Source organism: Lipotes vexillifer, unplaced genomic scaffold, assembly GCF_000442215.2.
Source record: "Lipotes vexillifer unplaced genomic scaffold, Lipotes_vexillifer_v1.1 scaffold528, whole genome shotgun sequence".
In the NCBI taxonomy this organism is placed as follows: Eukaryota; Metazoa; Chordata; class Mammalia; order Artiodactyla; family Lipotidae; genus Lipotes; species Lipotes vexillifer.
Window position 1 is genome coordinate 2545636 of NW_006794582.1, and position 19295 is coordinate 2564930.

Genomic DNA, 19295 nt, shown 5'->3' on the forward strand with positions numbered 1-19295 from the left:
GGGGGCAGCGCCATGCAGCATTCAGACTGCCGAGCCCTGGCCTGGGGGTCAGCAGAGCAGGTTCTAGTCCTGACTTTGCCTCCCAGCAGACTGGCCTTACTCCTTTTTCTGCCCCAAGCGGATCTTCCCTTTATTTCCTCATCTGAAGAATGAAAGGTCCCAGAGTTTTTCAGTGAGGGCGCTGTGGGCATTTTCAGGGGGTCTATTCTTTGTGAGACCCTCCCATGCAGGGAGGGAAAGTTTAGCATCCCAGTAGTGCCCCCCCTCTAACCCCGGGCGTCGAAGCAACCAGAACCACCCCTCACATTTCCAACCTCTCCCTTTCTGTCCCAGGGCAGAAACCCCCTTTTGAAAAGCATTTTTGTAGTCCTTTCGAGCTCTGACCTTCTATCAGTCTCTGGCTCCTCAAGGATGGGTCTAATGCCTCGAGGGGACTCTGCTTGTGCCCCGTCCCCACAGTGCCTAGAGGAGTTGGGGGCACATGATAAGGCAGTAAACAGGGAGTCCATGAGAGCCTCCCGGGAGCAGCCACAGCCCAGGTTCTGGAGCCACACTGAGAAATTTCGAATCTGGCTCTGCCATTTACCGGCTGTGTGATGCTGGGAAAGCTTCTCAGCCTCTCTGAGCTCCAATACTTGGTTTATCTGTAAAATGAATGATGGTGGTAAGAGTAACTACCCCATAGTGTTATTGGGAGGGTTAAATAAGATAACAAATGTAAAGCACTTAGCACAGAGCCTGGCAAGTAATTAATGTTCAATAAAAGGTCTATTGGGTCATCTTGGGCAAAATTGAATCTCTCTCAATTTTCTCATCAAACAAGACGCTCCTCAGGCTGTCAGGATATCAGAGTCAGCAATGCATGTACATGCCTGGCACAGTTAGCTCTCCGCAGGGCACACAACTGGTGGAAGTTTAAGTGATTCACCATCTTTGGAGGTCAGTTGGGCAGCATTTTCAAAATTATAAGTGCACATACGCCTTGTCCCAGCAATTCCATATCTAGCTATTTTTTCCTATAGATATACTTCCAAGTGTGCAAAATAACACAGGTACAAGGTTTGTATTAGCAAAAGATTGTGGATAACTCAAAATAGCCATCCAGTGGGGATTGGTTAAATCAATTATGGGACATAGATGCACTGGAATACGAGACAGCTATAAAAAGGAACGAGGAAGTTTTTTACATACTCCTATAGAAGGATCTCCAAGACACATTACTCTGGAGAAAAAAAAGAACAGTGTGCTGTAATGGCTGTATTTGTGTGCGTGTCTATCCGTAGAATATCTCCGGAAGGATCCACAGTGACAGTGGCTGTTCTCTCCAGGGAGGGGATGAATGGTGCAGAGAAGAGAGGAAGGCTTTTGTGAATGTGGAACCATGTGCCTATAAAAGCTATTGATAAGTATAAAACCTGACTTAAAACATCAGGAACCGTAATGAGCCCAAGTCTGGAGTGAGATCCTCCTCTGGGGGTGACTGTGAGGCTTAGCTCCCCCTGTCTCGGGCATATGGCCCCTTGGTCTTGCTGGCACCACACACTTCTGGAGGCCTAGAGGTGGGCCTCAGCTGGGGGCCCAGAAGGATGATGCCCCCTCAGGGCAGGCAACGTCTGGGTACATCCCCAGCACCTTGGGGAGACCACTTTCCCCCAAGGGTCCCCATATGTTTGCACTTAAACTGAGGCTGTGGTACCAAGATCCTGATTGCTCTGCCCAGGACCACGCCACCCAAGGGTTCAGTGGGCACCCGTGTGATTGGAAGAGGAGTCCTTGGGTGACCTCTCAGGTCTGCCAGGGAGGCAATTTCACAGACGGCCTGGTTCTGCACCCCTTTTCCCTGCCTGCAGCAAAGGAGTTGCGGCTGTAGCTCTGAAGGAATGAGGTGTCCATCCTGAAGCAGGATTCAGCCTCTCAGAGGGAGAAGTGGGAGGCGGATGGAGATCTAGAGCCCATGGAGTCAACTTGAGTTGAACACTTGGGTTCAAATCCCAGCTGGGCCATTTGCCGACTGTGTGATCATGAGCAGGGCACTTGGCCTCCGTTTCCATATCTGTGACGTGGAATGATCACACTCACTTCACAAGGTTGCTGCTAGGAGTGAAGGTAATGTCTTTGAGGTGCACTAGCACAGAGTCATAACTAAGGCCAGGATTTGAGTGCAAGTAGTTTATTTGGAGGGTGATCTTGGAAACCACTGGGCAAGGGAGACAGGGAAGGAGGAAATCCAGTAAAGGTTGTGTTGAAGAGCAGTTACCACCCTGGGTCCCAGGCTCAGTCCTGCTGGACCTCTGGGAGACTGTGTAGGATAAGCCTCAGTTATTCTACACAGTCTCCCAGAGGTCCAGCAGGGACAAGCTTGCTGGGTTATTTATATGCCAACTCCCTACCATCACCGGTTGAAGGCTGCTCTGGGCACTTAAACCACTTGCACTTCCAGCCTGCCTGGAGCTCAGGGCAAGCAGGCTGGGAGTGGGTGTGTGGGTGGAGAAAGCTGTCAGGCAGAGAAACACCAGTGCTTGGAGCTGGAGCAAGTCCAAGTGCTTCGCATGGGACTAGTGAGTGCTGAGGGCATGTGGCAGGGGCACCAATGTCTCTGTCACAAGTGGTTTAGCATGTGCTTGGCATTGCTTTAAGCACTTTACAAATATTAACTCATTTAATCCTTTACAACAACTCAATGAGGTAGGTGAAGATACCAGGGCATGGAAACGTTAAGTAGCTTGCCTAGGTTCACCCAGCTAGAAGGGGGAGCCAGGATTTAAGCTGAGGAAGTCTGGTTTATTAGGTCTAAAGGGACCTTAGAGACCACTTAGGTCAACGCCTTCATTTTATGGATAAGGAAACCAGAGAGGAGAAGCAATCTGTCCAAAGTCACACAGCTAGCTAATGACAGAACAAAAACTTGAACTTGGATCTCTTGTTCCTTCTCTGACACTCCCCCCAACCCCCGTCTTCTCAACCTTAGCCCTTTCTCCTCTGGGCTACCAGTCTCGGGGTTGGGGGGGGGGCAGAGGCAGGTGGGAGGGGTGTGGAAGGTGGCATTCTGCAGAATACTGGGTGCTGCAGTGCGGAAGCCACGGGGCCATTAATCGGCTGGTAAGGCGGGCATGGCAGAATCAGATTAGATCTTTAAGATGCATGCTTGGAATCTCAAAATCAGCGAAGGAATCAGAACTCAGAGGAGGCGTGTGTCGCTTGTCCCTGACTTTTAACCCCAGGCTGGCATCAAAGAAGAAAAGATGAGCTGGGCTCACTAGGGTGTGAAATTTCCTTTTTGTCTCCTGAGGTGGGGAGGGAGAGATGAGAAATTGCGATGAGCCCTGTGTGTAATTAAAGGCTCTAGAATTTCTTGAAGATTATTTTGCTCAAAGAGACACAGGGGGGGAATTGCTGGGCCCTGGCTGACATGCCTTTAGACAGACTAAGAGAGGTAAGGAGGTGTGTGGTGTGTGTGCATGTGTGCGTGCTTGGACTGAGGGGAAATCATAACTGACAAGATGTAAATTAACCCTTGCAGCTTCATAATTGTTTGTTTGTTTGTTTTTTGCGGTACGCGGGCCTCTCACTGTTGTGGCCTCTCCCGTTGCGGGGCACAGGCTCCTGATGCGCAGGCTCAGCGGCCATGGCTCACTGGCCTAGCCGCTCCATGGCATGTGGGATATTCCCGGACTGGGGCACGAACCCGCATCCCCTGCGTCAGCAGGCGGACTCTCAACCACTGCACCACCAGGGAAGCCCAATGCAATTGTTTCTGAAAAAAAATTTAACAGAACAAAATTTAAGAGTGAGAGGTTAAAGTCCCTTTCTCGTCCTTATCCCATGGGACAACCATTAACAGTCTCTTTTTTATCTTCTCAGACATTTTCTCTGCATATGCAAGCATGTGAATATATATAGCCTTTATTTAAAATGTAACACTAATGAGATCTTTCTCTACATGTTATTCTGCAACTTGGTTTTTCTGTTTAACAATATATCCTAGACATCTTTCCACACACACAAATCTCCTTCTTGCCAGCTGTAGAATGTTCTGCTGTCAGGATGCACCATGGCTTGTTTAACCAGAACTGCTGGTTTCTAGGGCCATACTGGCCCCCAAGTTCACTGCCCCGGCAAGAGTCACATCTCTTCACTAAGAGATGAAAATGATTTGGAGAAGGGTGAGGAGGAAACAGAATTCTTGGGTCCCGAGAATAAGGCGTGGGATGGAGAGTTTCTGAAGATACAGAAAACAGCCCCTCTGGCACCGAGTTGGGGCCACAGACACAAGGCTCTCTGCTAATGCAATGTGACAGGGCTGCAGGGCCCGATAGGTTTTTCCATTTCTTTGTCTTTCCTGAGAGAAGCTCATGATTATCACCTTCCAGGTCACCAGGAGCAGAGCGCAGAGAGACAGCACAGCTCGCGCGCTTCCAGCTGGCTCCCATCAAGAAGTTAGAAGGGAGGGGCTTCCCTGGTGGGCAGTGGTTGAGAGTCCGCCTGCCGATGCAGGGGACACGGGTTCGTGCCCCGGTCCCGGAAGATCCCACATGCCGCGGAGCGGGTGGGCCCGTGAGCCATGGCCTCTAGGCCTGCGTGTCCGGAGCCTGTGCTCCGCAACGGGAGAGGCCACCACAGTGAGAGGCCCGCGTACCGCAAAAAAAAAAAAAAAAAAAAAAAAAAAAAAAAAAAAAAAGTTAGAAGGGAGCCTGCAAATGCATTTCCTGTTATCATCTCTCCACCCCAGAACGACTTTCCCTGGCGGGGCTGGGGGAGGGGAAGCAGGCCGCAGGCGCCTCAGCAGAACCTGGGCAGGAATATTAATGCCCGAACAACTTCCTAGCGCAGCGGGGAGGAGCGACGGCGGCTCAGCTGGTCCTGGGAGGATCTGGTTGCTGAGCAGCCGGGGCAGGGACGGATGCACGGGCTCGCGGCAGGGGCCGCCCAAGTCCTAATGAAAACGTCTCCTCGCTCTGGGCCGGGCGCCCCCAACACACTGCCCAGGCCTCGCTCGGCCACCTGGGAGAGGATGGGCGCTGCGCGCGGACACCCAGCCAGCCTACCTAGGCGCGAACAGCGACATCGCTTTATTCCCGGCTGGTGCATCCGTCTCGCTGGGTCTAGATAGATAATAGAATCTCTCTGCCCACACCCCATTTGCTAGGAGACAGCCTGGGCTTCTGAATTTTTTATGGCCTCACTTAGCTTGGAGGAAATCCAGAGGTCAAAGCCGGCGCAGACGCTCCAGTCACCTTGCCCGTCCGGGCGCGCAGCCTTTCCGAAACGGGCTCACCCACGGGGCTCTAAATTACGGCGATTACACTGCAATTCGCGGCGCGATATTACTTCGATACACTACCTGCTGCAGCCGGCACTGGGAGGCGTGCATTATTTACCAGGGAGGCTGCCAGCGCTGCGCACCAGAGCCGCCAGCGCTCCACGGGGTCTTTCCTGTCCCTGCAGCCCCGCCCCCGCTCGCACGGTGCAGGGTCTTGGGTGGGGAGAGGAATGGAGCAGCCGCCCTCTCTCCGAGTGACGGTTTTCTGACCGCAGTATAGGCCGGGAGAGGAACGAGTGACAGAAATGGCAGCTGGCGTGAGGTTGGGGGTGGGTGGGGAGAAGTGCTGAGCCCGCGGCTCCTCCTGCTCCGAAGGACACCCCTGGTCCCTCTTAGCCGTCCTTAGGAGCTCTTGTCGGGTGCGTCCTGGGAACCGCGCACAGCTGGCTCTCGGAGGCTGGCTAACTGCAGTAGTCAGTTAACCCTCGGCCAGTGGTGGGGAGGGAAGGAGATCAGGTTACGCCCCTTCCCTAGGTCCCTGGAAATGGAGTCTGCGGCAGCCGGAGGCCCACTTTTATCCTCGCTGGGGGCCGGGGGCGGGCTCGGGCAGCTGGCCTCCTTCGGCTCCCCTGTTATGGCTTGGCATCAGCATCTAGATTGCAGGTTACTTCTGCTTTTATCCAAAGCGGTCCTTAAGGGAGATGGATTTCTGATTGAAATCCAGTCAATTGGCACCGAGGCTGGCAGGGCGCAGCGTGAGTGCACTTCTGGGGAAATTGCCCTGGGCCAGGTGTGTGTGTGTTGGCAGGGAGGGGACAGGAGCTGGGGGCCCTGCTCACCGTCCTGCTCAGGAGCCTGTGAATGAGCTCCGGTTTGTTGGTAACTGTAGGAGTCCCCTACAGAGAATCTGCTCTGCCTTTCCAGCTCCTTGGAATTGATGGAGCCAGAAACCTTCTGTAAGGACCCCCAGAGGTCAGTGCATCCAGTCTCCGGAATCCAGACAGTGTGTGGTTAATGAGCTAGAGGAGGAGACCAAAACTGGTGAGCTGGGGGGTGTCTGTTTTGTGGGGTGGAGGATAGTCTGCAGTGGGTCATGGTGATTGATCTGTCCAGATGTGGATCAGTGTCAACATCCTAGTTCCTGTTCTCTAGGATTTACTAAAAAACAGGGACAGGTAATCGTTCCCTGCAGGACATGCCTGGTTCAGGACATACCTGTTGGAGGGGGCTGCCCCCAACCCTGTGAAGTGTGCCTAGGGTCCTTGTTATCTGCTTCCCCTCCTGGATCATAACCCCCCACTTGCACCTTCCTTTCCCATCAAGGAGTAGCTGAGGAGCCCTGGGAAGGCATCTCCAAGCCCCACATCTCTCCGCAGCATCCTGAAAGTCCTTAATGTCCATGTCTAGATTCCAGATTAAGCTCCACCTCTCCACTCTTGCAGAGCCTGACTTAAAATGCAGATTCTCCTGGGAGGGGCAATACTTTGAATATCCACTGTCTTCTAGCGGAGGAGCTTGTCGGTCCTTCCCGAGCAGCTAGAGGAGCTGGGTGTGGAGGGGCTCCTGGAAGGAAGCACAGGGGCACAGGAAGGAGAGGGATGGCAGGTGCCCGTACTTCCCATATTGCTTGGGAGAGGACGTGGCTGTGAGAGGAAACACGAAGACTGGGATAGACCCCAGAAGTGTCAGGCGCTCATTCTGCCTCTGCTCTTCCTGGGCCAGCAGAGAACATACATATCACCTCTGTTCACTTTGGGACCTGCCTAAGATGAACATATTTGTTTGTTTGTTTGTTTTTGCGGTACGCGGGCCTCTCACTGTCGTGGCCTCTCCCGTTGCGGAGCACAGGCTCCGGACGCGCAGGCTCAGCGGCCATGGCTCACGGGCCCAGCCGCTCCGCGGCATGTGGGATCTTCCCAGACCGGGGCATGAACCCGTGTCCCCCGCATCGGCAGGCGGACTCTCAACCACTGCGCCACCAGGGAAGCCCAGATGAACATATTTTTAAAAGGAATCCTAGCCGCTGCAGGGGCAAATGGTGCTGTGAGGGCCGCCAGGGGCGGGAGGTAGAGCGCTGGCTTGCGAGCGAGGAGCCCTAGGGCTTTGCCGGGCCCTGCCCTTCACTAGCCGTGTGACTGTGAGCGAGTGACACTCCCTGCCCCGACTCAGGTTCCCTTGTGAAGAGTGGGTGGGTCCCCTGCAGTGCACTGGATGAGCTGAGGCCTCGACCCCCTGCTGCAGTGAGGACAGAACACTACCCTGGTCAGCAAGGAAGACTTACTTCTCTGCTTAAATAAGACAAATGTCTGTTCAGCTGCAGGCATCGGGGCTGTCTTGCAGGCCTGCAGCAGCCATCACTGTGCTCACCCCTCTCTGTTGCAGCTGTCTGCCTGACGGATTGATTTAGTGGCCTCCCTGGCTGGAGCTGGGTCCCTGTGTCCCCCTGCTCATTTGCCTCTGGCCCTTCCCTGGGGTTATCAGGAGGAGCAGCCCTACTGTGGAGGTCGGGGAGACTAAACATCCACCATCACTGACTGCCTCTTGGGTTTGGAAAGGATCTTAAAGGCCCTCTGGTCCAGCGGCCACCTGGTGCTCCGGGCCTCTCCTCAGAAGCTTCACTTCCCATAGTAGGAGGCTCACTATCTCTCACCAATCCACTCTCTTAGAAAGTTCGTCCTCTTCTGGAACCAAAGTCCTGTCCCCTAATCATCTCCCCTTAATTCTAGCTCTTCTTCTTGGGAACAGCACATACAAGGAGTGGATTCTACAGGATTCACAGGACAGCCCTTCTGATACTTCAGGGCAGCCATCCTGTCCATACCCCGCCCTATGTTCTTGGGGCTAAACCCACCTGGCCTCTTCACACTGCTGCTTCCGAGTCCCCTCACAATCTCAGCTCTGACAAGAATGGATTATGCTTCCAGTCTGATGGCAGAGCCCCTGGTCTTCAGGGAGCTTCCAATCTGGGAGATGGTCTTCCTATGACCAAAACAATGAATAATAAAATGGCACAGGTATTTGGGATGGTTGGATTTCCAACTGGCATGGCTGCTGGTCTAGAAACTTTCTCAGAGGTGAGTACGTCAAGTCGGCCAGAGAGAGGAATTTTCCAATTCTAAAACAGCTGCCTCGGGGCTTCCCTGGTGGCACAGTGGTTGAGAGTCCGCCTGCCAATGCAGGGGACACGGGTTCGAGCCCTGGTCCGGGAGGATCCCACATGCCGCGGAGCAGCTAAGCCCGTGCGCCACAACTACTGAGCCAACATGCCGCGGCTTACTGAGGCCCGCATGCCTGGAGCCTGTGCCCCGCGGCGGGAGAGGCCACCACAATGAGAAGCCTGAGCGCAGCAACAAAAACCCGATGCAGCCAAAAATAAATTAATTAATTAATAAAAGAATAAATGAAACAGCTGCCTGCCTTTCTCCAGGAGGGTCTGTTTCAGTGCCCCCATCCTCCACGGAGAGGGAGAAAGGAGCCGTGGGAGAGAATGCTCCTCAATTCTCTCCTCCCCGACCCAGCCATCATCGGGGGATGGGGACCCACTGGCTTTGGTGCCACAAAGATCTAGGGTCAGTGGGCCTGTGGCCTTGGAGAAGCCTCCTCAGCATCTGAGACCCCAGTGTTCCATTATTTCTCTTGATTCCTAGATGTTCCTGGAGGGGCCGATCTGCCCCAGCACCGAGTGGGTCCTCCCCATCGACTCCTCCTCCACCCGCCTGCAGCTCTTAATTTATTATTAACTCTGGAACTGGCTTTGAGATTATGGAGGACCGTGTTGTTTCTTTCCTTGGCGTCTCTTACGGTCCCCGAGGGGAGGCGAGCTGAGAGCTCCAGATACACAAATATGCTGTGAAAACCCTGTGGATTTGCAGTTCTAGCAAGGGGAAGGAAATTAGCTGTAATAACTGCTACCGCCTCACTCGAAAGACTCCACCGCAGACTCTCAGAGGAGCTCCTGGCCCCCTTCCTCTGTTCTCTTCACTTCCTGGCCACCTTTCTGGAGACCTCGTCTTCAAGATCCCCTGCAGGACAGTTGGCCTCCTCCCCACCCAGTCCTGGGACATCGAAGTCACCCATGGGGATTATCAATATCCCTGGGGCCTGTGAGGAGGAGGCGGGGGAGGAGGAGGCCACAGGCACACGAAGAAGCTATCCCTGGCCTCTCCCTGAGTGATTTGCTTGAATGGTGGTAGGAGAAGCAGGTGGAAGTCAATTTTCATTCTCCTAGAACTACTGGAAGGGAGGGGGCTATTTGGAAGTTTCTGAGAAGTGAAAGGGATTCATTGGCCCCCAAATAAAAGGATCAGTAGACATCTGCCCTTTCCTTTTTCCTCTCCTGAGGAGAACCAAGGGCTAAAACACTTGAGTGACTACCCCACAGTGGCAGCTGCACTTAGGCAGAAAATAGACTCCGGCTGTGGCTGGAGCGATGGAAGGAGCTGGTTCTAGCCCTCGACTGGCTAACAAGTTGGCCCACCGTGATCTGGCCTCTGGCTTCCTCTCTGGCTTCTGGTGCAAAGAACGTAACTCAATCATGTGGCAGATGTTATACAAATGTTTATTGAAATGAATAGTTTAGGTTCTCCTGCTAGTTTGCTGGGTGACATCTGGCAAGTCACCTAACCTTTCTGGACTTCTGTTTTTTTTTTTTGTTTTTTTTTTTAATATATAAAAGGAAAACATTGGCAAGATGTGACCCAAACACACTTTCTGGCATGTCCACCAGCCAAAGTGATGTGCTGTCTGCTGCAGTCTCACACAGATCACGTAAAAGGAAAGTTTTACACCCAATGGGATAATCATGATTTTTCACTACTAACTATTATCTTTGTGAATTAAAACTTTGTCAATAAATTTGATTCCTACCAATATTGTTGTATCTTTTTACTTTAACATTTACTAAGATGTTTTTCCCCTTGGAGAGACAGTAAAATGTAATGGTGAAGAGTGTGAGCTCACGAGCCTGACTACTTGGCTGTGAATCTTGGCTCTGCCACTTACCAGCTGTGTGATCTTTTTTTTTTTTTTTTGCGGTACGCGGGCCTCTCACTGATGTGGCCTCTCCCGTTGCGGAGCACAGGCTCTGGACGCGCAGGCTCAGCGGCCATGGCTCACGGGCGCAGCCACTCCACGGCATGTGGGATCTTCCCGGACCAGGACACGAACCCGTGTCCCCTGCATTGGCAGGCGGACTCTCAACCACTGCACCACCAGGGAAGCCCAGCAGCTGTGTGATCTTCAATGTGTTCCTTAACCTCTCTGTGTCTCAGTTTCCTCATCTATAAAGTGGAGAACACGATATATCATAAGTTTGTGATCTGAAGGGCTTAGAACAGTGTCTGGAGCACAATAAAGGCATACCTGATAGGTGTTGGGTATTATTACTGTAATAACAGAATGCTTTTAAACACTTCTTAGGAAATGTGGGCTCTTTGTTTTTATCATGCTGGGTCCTGAATCTTTGCTAGATGATCAGTTAGAAACATAACTTCTAAAATCCTGAGAAGCCCTGAACAGGATGATCTTTAAGGTCAACCATCTATGCTTCCAGCTAGAGTGTTGGGGGTGGGGTGTGTGTTCCTGGTTAATAGAATATTCTGGTTAACAGAGAGTAGCCCATTCCTTTTAGTTTCATTCCCTTTGTAGTTGAAAATTTATTTGAAATGCACAAACCCGTTTCCTTGCTTTAGTCAGCAAGGTGATTAATATTCCTTTCTGTGGAGGCCTTGAGGTATTATAGGAAAGAGCCCCGGCTAGGCTGTGGGGAGGCTGACAAGTCTGTCCTGCCTCCACCCCTGGCTTCTGCATCTGTAAAATGGGGTGTGGCAGGGGGAAGGATGAGACCTGGCGAGAGTTGGGGCTTTCCCTTCTCACAAGGAGAGATCAGGTGGGATGAGTGCTCCAAGAGAACTTTGTAAAGTCTAAAGCCCTGGGCCCCCAAAAGGGTGCCTCATCTTCACCAGAGAGATTCTGCTCCCTGGGAGCCCATTTCCAAGGCAAGAAGTCACCCCTCCCCAGGCCTTCCAGGGGAGGCCCAGGAGATGGCCTAAAGGGTGCTGGGCCTGGGACTTTACCCCAAGGAACAGGATGTTGTTTTGTTACTTTTTTGTGTTCTTTTCTGATCTTGCTTTATCCTAAAGTCAAAATAAAAATCCAGTTAATGGACAGTTCCATGAACTGAGACTTTAGAGGTTGGATATTAAAACATGTGATGCATGTATGTGGCATTCCCTTGGGACCCGACCTTGACCAGGGTTTCCAGAGTTCACCCTCACATCTGGCCAACACCACATGCTTTGCCGATGTAGTTGTTCATTCATTGAAGAAGAATTTATGGAGAATGAGTCAGATGCTGTCCTAGGCGCTGGGGAGACAGCCATGAATAGGACTGTGCCCTCATGGACCCCACACTAGTTGGGGAGAGATAGATAATAAACAGAGAGATAAATAAGAAGGGCAGTTTTGGGACTTCTCTGGCCATCCAGCCATCTGGTGGTTAAGACTCTGTGCTTTCACTGCAGGGGGCACAGGTTCCATCCCTGGTGGGGGAACTAAGATCCCGCATGCTGCGTGGTGTAGCCAAAAAAAAAAAAAAAAAAGAGAGAGAGAGAAGGGACGTTTAGGTTGTGATGAGTGCTGCGAGGTAAGTAAGCCAGGTGGACATGATGGAGAGTGACTTGGGGCCTAGGTCACTTCCTCAGGACAGGACAGATTCTGCTGCATGGGCAGCTTTATGTAACAGAGATTGTCCTAAATTCTTTATCTTTAATAGAAATACACTACCGTGCATAATAAGAATGACAGTAGTTAACAATGGGTGAGCTGACAGGAATTCCCTGGAGGCCTAATGGTTAGGACTTGATGCTTTCACTGCTGTGGGCAGGGTTCAATTCCCTGGTTGCTGGTGCCACATCCCGTCCTGAATGGTTTGCAAGAATCATCTAATCCCGGGGCTTCCCTGGCGGCACAGTGGTTGAGAGTCCGCCTGCTGATGCAGGGGACATGGGTTCATGCCCCGGTCCGGGAAGATCCCACATGCCGCGGAGCGGCTGGGCCCGTGAGCCAAGGCCGCTGAGCCTGCGCGTCCGGAGCCTGTGCTCCACAACGGGAGAGGCCACAACAGTGAGAGGCCCACGTACAGCAAAAAAAAAAAAAAAAAAAAAAAGAGAATCATCTAATCCTTTCAACAGCCCCACGAGGAGGGTATTGTTATGCTCTCTTTACAGATGAGGAAATTGAGGCACATAGGTTAAGTAACTTTCCCGATATCTCACAGTTAATAACGAGTGAAACTGGGATTTGAGAGTGCTGATGGGTTTATGAATATTGTTGCTTTGGGGGGCTACAGTGTAGCTATTTGAACTGTCACTGGAATAGTTACACTCCATTAAGTATTCTTCATTCGATTTGACCCATTTTCAAAATGCATTTGGTAATTTGTAGGTTTTATTTCATTTAGTGAAGAGGGCTTCCCTTGGGAATTAATTGGAAAGCTGGTGGTTCAGAGAGGTTTGTAGTTTCTAGGGTGGTAGAGAAAGCCCAAAGTCGTGGCATAGGAAAGCTGCAAATGCTGTGGAGACCATCTGGCCCAGGTCACTTATTGTATAGCTCAAGAAACTGAGTCCAGAGGGGGTATGAGTCACCCCAAGACACACACACATCATACACCACACACACACACACACACACCACACTTTGGGTCCTCCCTCCAAGCCTCCCACACATTTTGAGGAGCATGTCAGGTTCTATTAAGAGTAACCAAGTGCAGTGTTCAGACACGGTTTCAGCCTGTTTACCCAAGGACTCCACAGCTTTGGAGGCAGCAAACACGCCCATTTGTTACTATTTGCAAAATGGTGTACACCAAATATGGGCTTTCTGTAAACAGATTAGAGTAATAAAGTGGCCCCATCTGCATACTAGAGCGCCGTGCTTCCATTTTAATGAAGCTTGCTATCGCAAAACCATTTTTATGGCTTGTCAAACAAGCTGAAGCCCGTGGCTGAACATGGAGATGTGCTGTCACTCCTTCCTTCGGTGTGTACAGGGCACCTGCTGTGTGCAGATGGGGCTGGGCCCAGCCCCTGGACCATCTGCTATGCTCAGGAGACCTGATGCGTACCCACAATACTGTTAAATAGCAAGGTTGGACGCCATGGTCCACATGAGCCACGTGAACAGTAATAATAGTAATAAAATTTCATCAGCGTTTACCATATGTCAGGGTGCTGGATATCTTGTCTGCTCCTCCAAATCCACTCTCTGCCCTCTGCCACCCTGCCCTGTGCTCTGGGAGGCTACCTCTGTGGATTGCATCCCCCAGGCTTCCTGTGAAATGAACTCCTCTTGCTGGCATTGCCCAGTGGGAGGCACCACTAGGAGATGAAGCGGGGAGAGAGTGGGGTTGAGGATGCAGGGGCCACTCCTTCAGTGCTCATGGTGCCTGTCTTGGCCCCTCTCCTATAGTGTAGCTCTGTCTCTGGGTTCCTGCTTCCTCTCTGTACCCCTCTAGGCCTAGGGGTGCTAACAGTGCCCTAGTGGTGCCAGCCCTGGGGCTCTGCACCACCCCCTTGCTGCCTTCCTCAACCCTGTGCGTACCTCTGCAAACACCTGCTTTGGTAAACTCTCCTCAGTGGTTTGAATAAACCATCTGTTTCCTGCCAGGACCCAGATGAGCACAAACAGCCTGAGCTTAGCCTTTACGGATATGCTCTCCATCCTCCTCAAAAGATCTCTGTGAGGTAGAGGGTGTTATTAGCCCCAGCTACAGATGAGGAAACTGAGGTTCAACTTGCCCAAGGCCAAAAAGGTGGCAGAATTTGGCCACCTGTGTTGCTTGATAGAATTTTCAGTCTATCAATCAACAGAGATAAACTCTTAATCACTGCCTCACCTGCTGGAGAGGAAGACCGACTCCAGTCCTGTTTACCTTCAGACACCTCCAGAAAGGGAACTGGCTCACCTGTCACGAAATCATTTATTAACAAACATTTATAGAGCACCTACTATGAGCCAGGCACAGTGCTAGGCACTGAGATTTAGTGTTAAAATCAGCTCCTCCTTTCTATGGAGGAGACCACAGCCTGGTCCCTTTGTTCTCAACCATGGCGAACACAGCCTGGTCCTTTGGTTCTCAACAATGGCGGCACGTCAGAACCACCTGGGGAATTAAACGGAATCAATGTCCTGCCGCCCCACCCCCAGCCAACTAAATCAGAATCCCTGGTGGTGGAGCCCAGGCATTAGTGTTTTAGAAAACTCCTCTAGTGAGTCTAATAAGTGCCAAGGTTGGGGATTGGGCTCAAGGGCCACGCTTGTGTGCCACAGGGGGTCAAGAGAAGGTAGAGAGAATTTGCGGCTGACCAGGTTGGGAATGTGGGCTGACTTTGGAGGACATGGAAAGATGGAGGCCGGTAGAGGTGAGCCATCTAGGCTGGGGAATAACTGGCTGGCATGTTTACGATTACTCATTCAACAAACACTAGTTGGGCAGAAACTCAGACTCAAGCGAGCAGTGTAGTTCATGTGCAGAGGTGGACCTTCTGGCCCCCAGGGCACAGGAGCTTCCCTCTGGGACTTGGGATTGGGCTGGGCTCATGAAGCCAGGGACAGGCCTGTGAAAGCTGCTGGCTGAGCCTGGGGCAGGACCAGAAAAGAGGGTATGGCCTGGACACGACCTCCATCAGCTCTCACCACCGAAACATGGACCCTGTGGCTCTCACTGGGTCTCTCCACTTCCTGCCAGGACTTTAATTCTCTATCTTGCTTCCCACCTACCCAGACAGGATGAAAGCAATTTTTGAGTAAATGGAACACTATCATGCCCTCCCTAGAGCAGCCATGAGGCCAAAGTCTTGTTCTAGGAGATAAGTGAGGTGACACCCGGGAAGGAGACTGAGGGGAGACACAGCCCCGGCCTCAGGGAACCCCAGAATGAGGGGAGAGAAGAGTGACCATTTCTTCAGAGAGCTGGGAGTTTGAGTGGGGACACACCACATGTGAGGGAGCCTCACCCCCATGTAGAGTTAGGACGAGACGCCTTCTGATCGGGGCTCCTGCCGGCTACTCCTAAAGTCAACAGAGCCTTCTGGTTCCCACTCCACACTCCACTTTCCCCAACAGCGGCGACCACCCCGTCCCAATGAAGTCCTAGGCCAACCCATCCTGGAAGCAGAGACCTTAAAGGAATGGTGGTAGCCTGAGGGCGGCCTTGTGAGGGGGGGACACCTGACAGCAGATGAGTTCTCTGTGTCTGTTTCTCCCTCAGGAGCAGAGCAGAGTGTGAAGAAAGTGCAGAATGAAGGAGGGGAAGCGGGAGCCAGGCTGGGCAACCTCAGCCCAGACTTCTCTCCCTTAGAAAGACCCCCCACCTCCCACCACTTCTGCCGCTGCTCCTTTCAGAAACCCTCTGCTCCTCCCCCTCACCGCTGTGTGGTTCTTCTGCCTCACTATTTATATTTAGACCCTCCAGGGCCCACAAGGACACCAGAAGGACCAGCAGCTGATAGTGACAATTGACATTTACCATGTGCCTGGGATTGTTTGAAATCTTTGTCTATTATTATTTAATGCTTACAACAGCATTATCTCCAGTTTATAGATGAGGAAACAGAGGCACAGAGAGGGTAAGCAATTTGTCCAAGGTTGCATAGCTTGTAAGCACCAGAGATTGGACCCAGGCTGCCCCTGCCCTTGCTGGCTTGCCCTTCTGTCTCCTGGTAAAGTGTGTGGATTAATGAGGTGTAGATGTGAGGCCAAGGCTTCACCTCCACGTCCCTTTGGCTAACTGTCCCTGGAAAGGAAGGAATTCAAGCTGGAACTTGTTTAGATTCTGTTTCCCCTGGTTCTCCTGTTGAGAGGCTGAGGTTTGGGGCTTGAGGCCCCTCTGGCTTGGTGTAGAGGAGGAGCAGGGAGGGTCATAAATTAACCACCCTCTGAGACTGGCAGGTCCATCCAGCCCTGCACAGATGGCAGCCCAGGGCGGGGGCAAGAAGCTCTATTAGCAGCTCTGGATTGGCTGCATCTGGAGCCAGCGTTGGCCTCCTTTCTTCTCTCCTCCTGGAGAGGAATGTGAGTCACGCTGGCTTCAAGGTGACCCAGGGTGGGCCAGGAGGCAGCTTCTAGGCTGTGCACCCAGCCCCTGCCAGAGGGGTCACCCATGGCTGAGTCTGTAGGAGGCTAAACTGCCATTGAAACAAGCCCTCCCTGGTGCTAGGATATGTGCATTAGCTCACTTAATCCTCATATCAGCCCTGTGTAGTGGGGATCGTTGTTATCCCAGTTTTTCTATAGGTTCAGAGAGGCCAAGTCGCTTGCCCAATGTCACACAGTCCCTGCGAAGTGCAGAGCCAGTGTCCTCAACTACCAGGTACTTGTCTTGCAGCCTGGTCCAGTCAGCCCACACAGCTACACCTGCGCCTCAGTTTCTTCTCTGAGTCTGCAGCCCCCAGTGGAAACAGAGCCCTGCCTGGAACTCCTGCCTCTGGGCCTGGGGTCCTGACCCTTTTTGCCCAGCTTGGCCCCTTCTTGCTCCCCCAAGGGATTCATTGCAGGGATTATATGATGCCTACACCTGGGTCTACAGGTACCTGAGACAGAGCCTAGCATGGTGGTTCAGAGCTTGGCTCCTGGACCAGTTCTGGCTCTGCTGCATGGTCCTGGGCACGTTATCTAGCTTCTCTGGGTCTCAGTTGCCACCCCTGCTGAGTGGGGATGATAATCTCTGGTGGGGTGGCCCAGGAATCTGAATTTTTAAGTTAATCCTCCAGGTGGATCTGATGTCCACTAAAACCTGAAGCCTCTGCAGGTGGAGGGGAAGGGTGGGGACATAGACTTGTTTGGATGGACGTCGGTCAGGGGAGATCAGATCTGCTAACCCTAAGATTCTATGACCCCTCACCCTTGCACATTGTACTCCCGCTGAGGAAAACTCTAGGGACCCCACCTCCCCTCACTGTAGTGCCAGTCTTCGAGTTGTATTTTCCATAATCACCTAAATCCCTCCTATATGACAAGGAGCCCCCAGGCATCTCCATCAAATACTGAGTCTCTCTCCTTAGAAAGTAGACACAATGGTTCCCTCTGACACAGCTTTATGGGAGTCAGTGGACATGTGTGAGAGTGTGTGTGTGTGCCCATGTGTCTGTGTGTGTATCACTCTGTGTGTGTGTGCCTGTGTCTCTGGATCCGTGTGTGCACAAGCTCTCTCAGCAGCAGCATGTTTCTGGTGATGAAGGGCCTTGGGCTGGTGTTCCTGCCTGAGTGGCGGCAGCTGCCCTCCACAACTCAGATCATCTCAGCTTCCTGGCACCCCACATCCCAGAGCCCAGCAAACCCAGCTTCTGGCCTCTGTGCCCTCCGGAGCTGAGGTTACTTTTCTTTAACTATTTCCTGCCTAAAGTCCGGGGTGGCATCTTTAATTATTTATTGCCTAACAGGCCAGCACAAAGCCACAGGCTAAGACAGCAGAACTGGGAGCCCCTGGAGGTCACCAGGCTGAGGTCCTGGGAGCAAAGTGTAAGGGCCATAAAGTCCACTTTGAGATCTGCTCGCTGGCTGGTACCAATTGTGTGATTGGTTAATATCTCTGAGCTTGTGTCATCATCTTTGAAATGGTGACAATAATAACTATGTTATGAGGTTGTTAGGAGGACATGAGAGGTCCAGAGCCCAAGGTCTAGTTGGGGAGACAGACTCATGATCAAATTATAATATGGGAAGAGCCAAACTGGTCTTAATAATAATAAAAAGCAACATTTATTGAGGTCTTACTCAGTGTCACACACTGGACTAAGCACTTTACAAGTGCTCATATAATCCCCACACCAATCCCATGAGGTGGCTTCTGTCATTATACCCATTTCACAGATGATGACATTGAAGCACAGAGAGGTGAAGTAACTTGCCCAAGATCACACAGCCAGCAAGAGGCAGAAATGGGATTTGAATCCAGGCAGTCAACTCTTGCATCAGGAACGACAGAGGAAGGTGGGAACAGTTCTGCCTGGATAGGTGAAGATGCAGGTCAGGAAGTCCATTCTGACCTCTGCTGTTGTGATGGGGGTGGTAGACGTGTCCCCATGGGGACAAGGATGAGGAGCAAAGGCCCTGCTGAGTCTGATTCATACCCCCACCTGTGACCAAAGGTTGGTGGAGGGTCGCAGCCCCGAGGCCTGGTGAGGGGGGGCTCTGTCACCTGTCATCAGGGTGGGTATTCCGGCTCCAAGTATCCCTCTTTGCTGAGGGTAATAAACCTGCCTCCTTATCCCCCTCTAAAGAGGTCCTTTTGTTACTCCTCGGTTCTCCCGTCACCACAGCGCCAATAATCTGCGTCTTTATGGCCGACAGCAGACACGCTGAGCTGGTTAGGGATGCTCCCTTGCCTGGTGTTTGCCCAGCATCTAAGAGGAGGCCTGGGCCCCATTCCCACTCCTCCAATGCAGAGCTGAGGGGCTTCTTTCTTTTTTAATAGTTCCACTCCAGGAGCTGAGTACCCTAATCTCTTTTCCAATCTTAGGTTACAACACTTTATTAATTCTATAGCCATATGGTGTGTAAAAGGTCTCCTGACTCTTGTGAGTCTTGGCTGTAATGACAGACTCCTAGAAGGTACTGACTAGATTGGAGGTGGGGTTGGGGCACTGATGCTTACCGTGTGCCTGACCCACTATGTGCCAGCCACTGGTGTACACAATGGACATCGACTCCTTCCCAGTGACACCCCTAAGAGGTGCATGACCTTGGGCAACTTACTTAACCCCTGTGGGCCTCGGTTGCCTCATCTATAAACTGGTGATAATAGGATTCACTTCCCCGGGTTGTTGTCAGGAATAAATGAGTTTGTCCAAGAAAAGCAACTTAGAATAAATAGGGTCTCCACATAGCAAGCCCTAGCTGGGGTGACAGTGCTGGTGAGGGTGATGGTGTTTGAGGTTCGGGGGCTGACATTACTCTCCCAGGTCACACAGCCAGGATTTATATCCAGGCCTCTTTGGCTCATTCCCCTACAGTGTTTTGGCATCTCATCCCAGGCCTT

At 51.9% G+C, this 19295-nt stretch overlaps 1 protein-coding gene across 1 annotated transcript; it reads left to right on the top strand.

Moving 5' to 3' along the window:
• Positions 1-3316: 3316 nt before the first annotated feature.
• Positions 3317-5049, top strand: LOC103090537 (putative uncharacterized protein FLJ45825). Its single transcript, XM_082931408.1, is given in 6 exon segments — positions 3317-3329; positions 3862-3886; positions 4371-4459; positions 4687-4826; positions 4868-4886; positions 4889-5049. Coding segments are annotated over 6 exon segments (447 nt in total).
• Positions 5050-19295: the final 14246 nt, after the last annotated feature.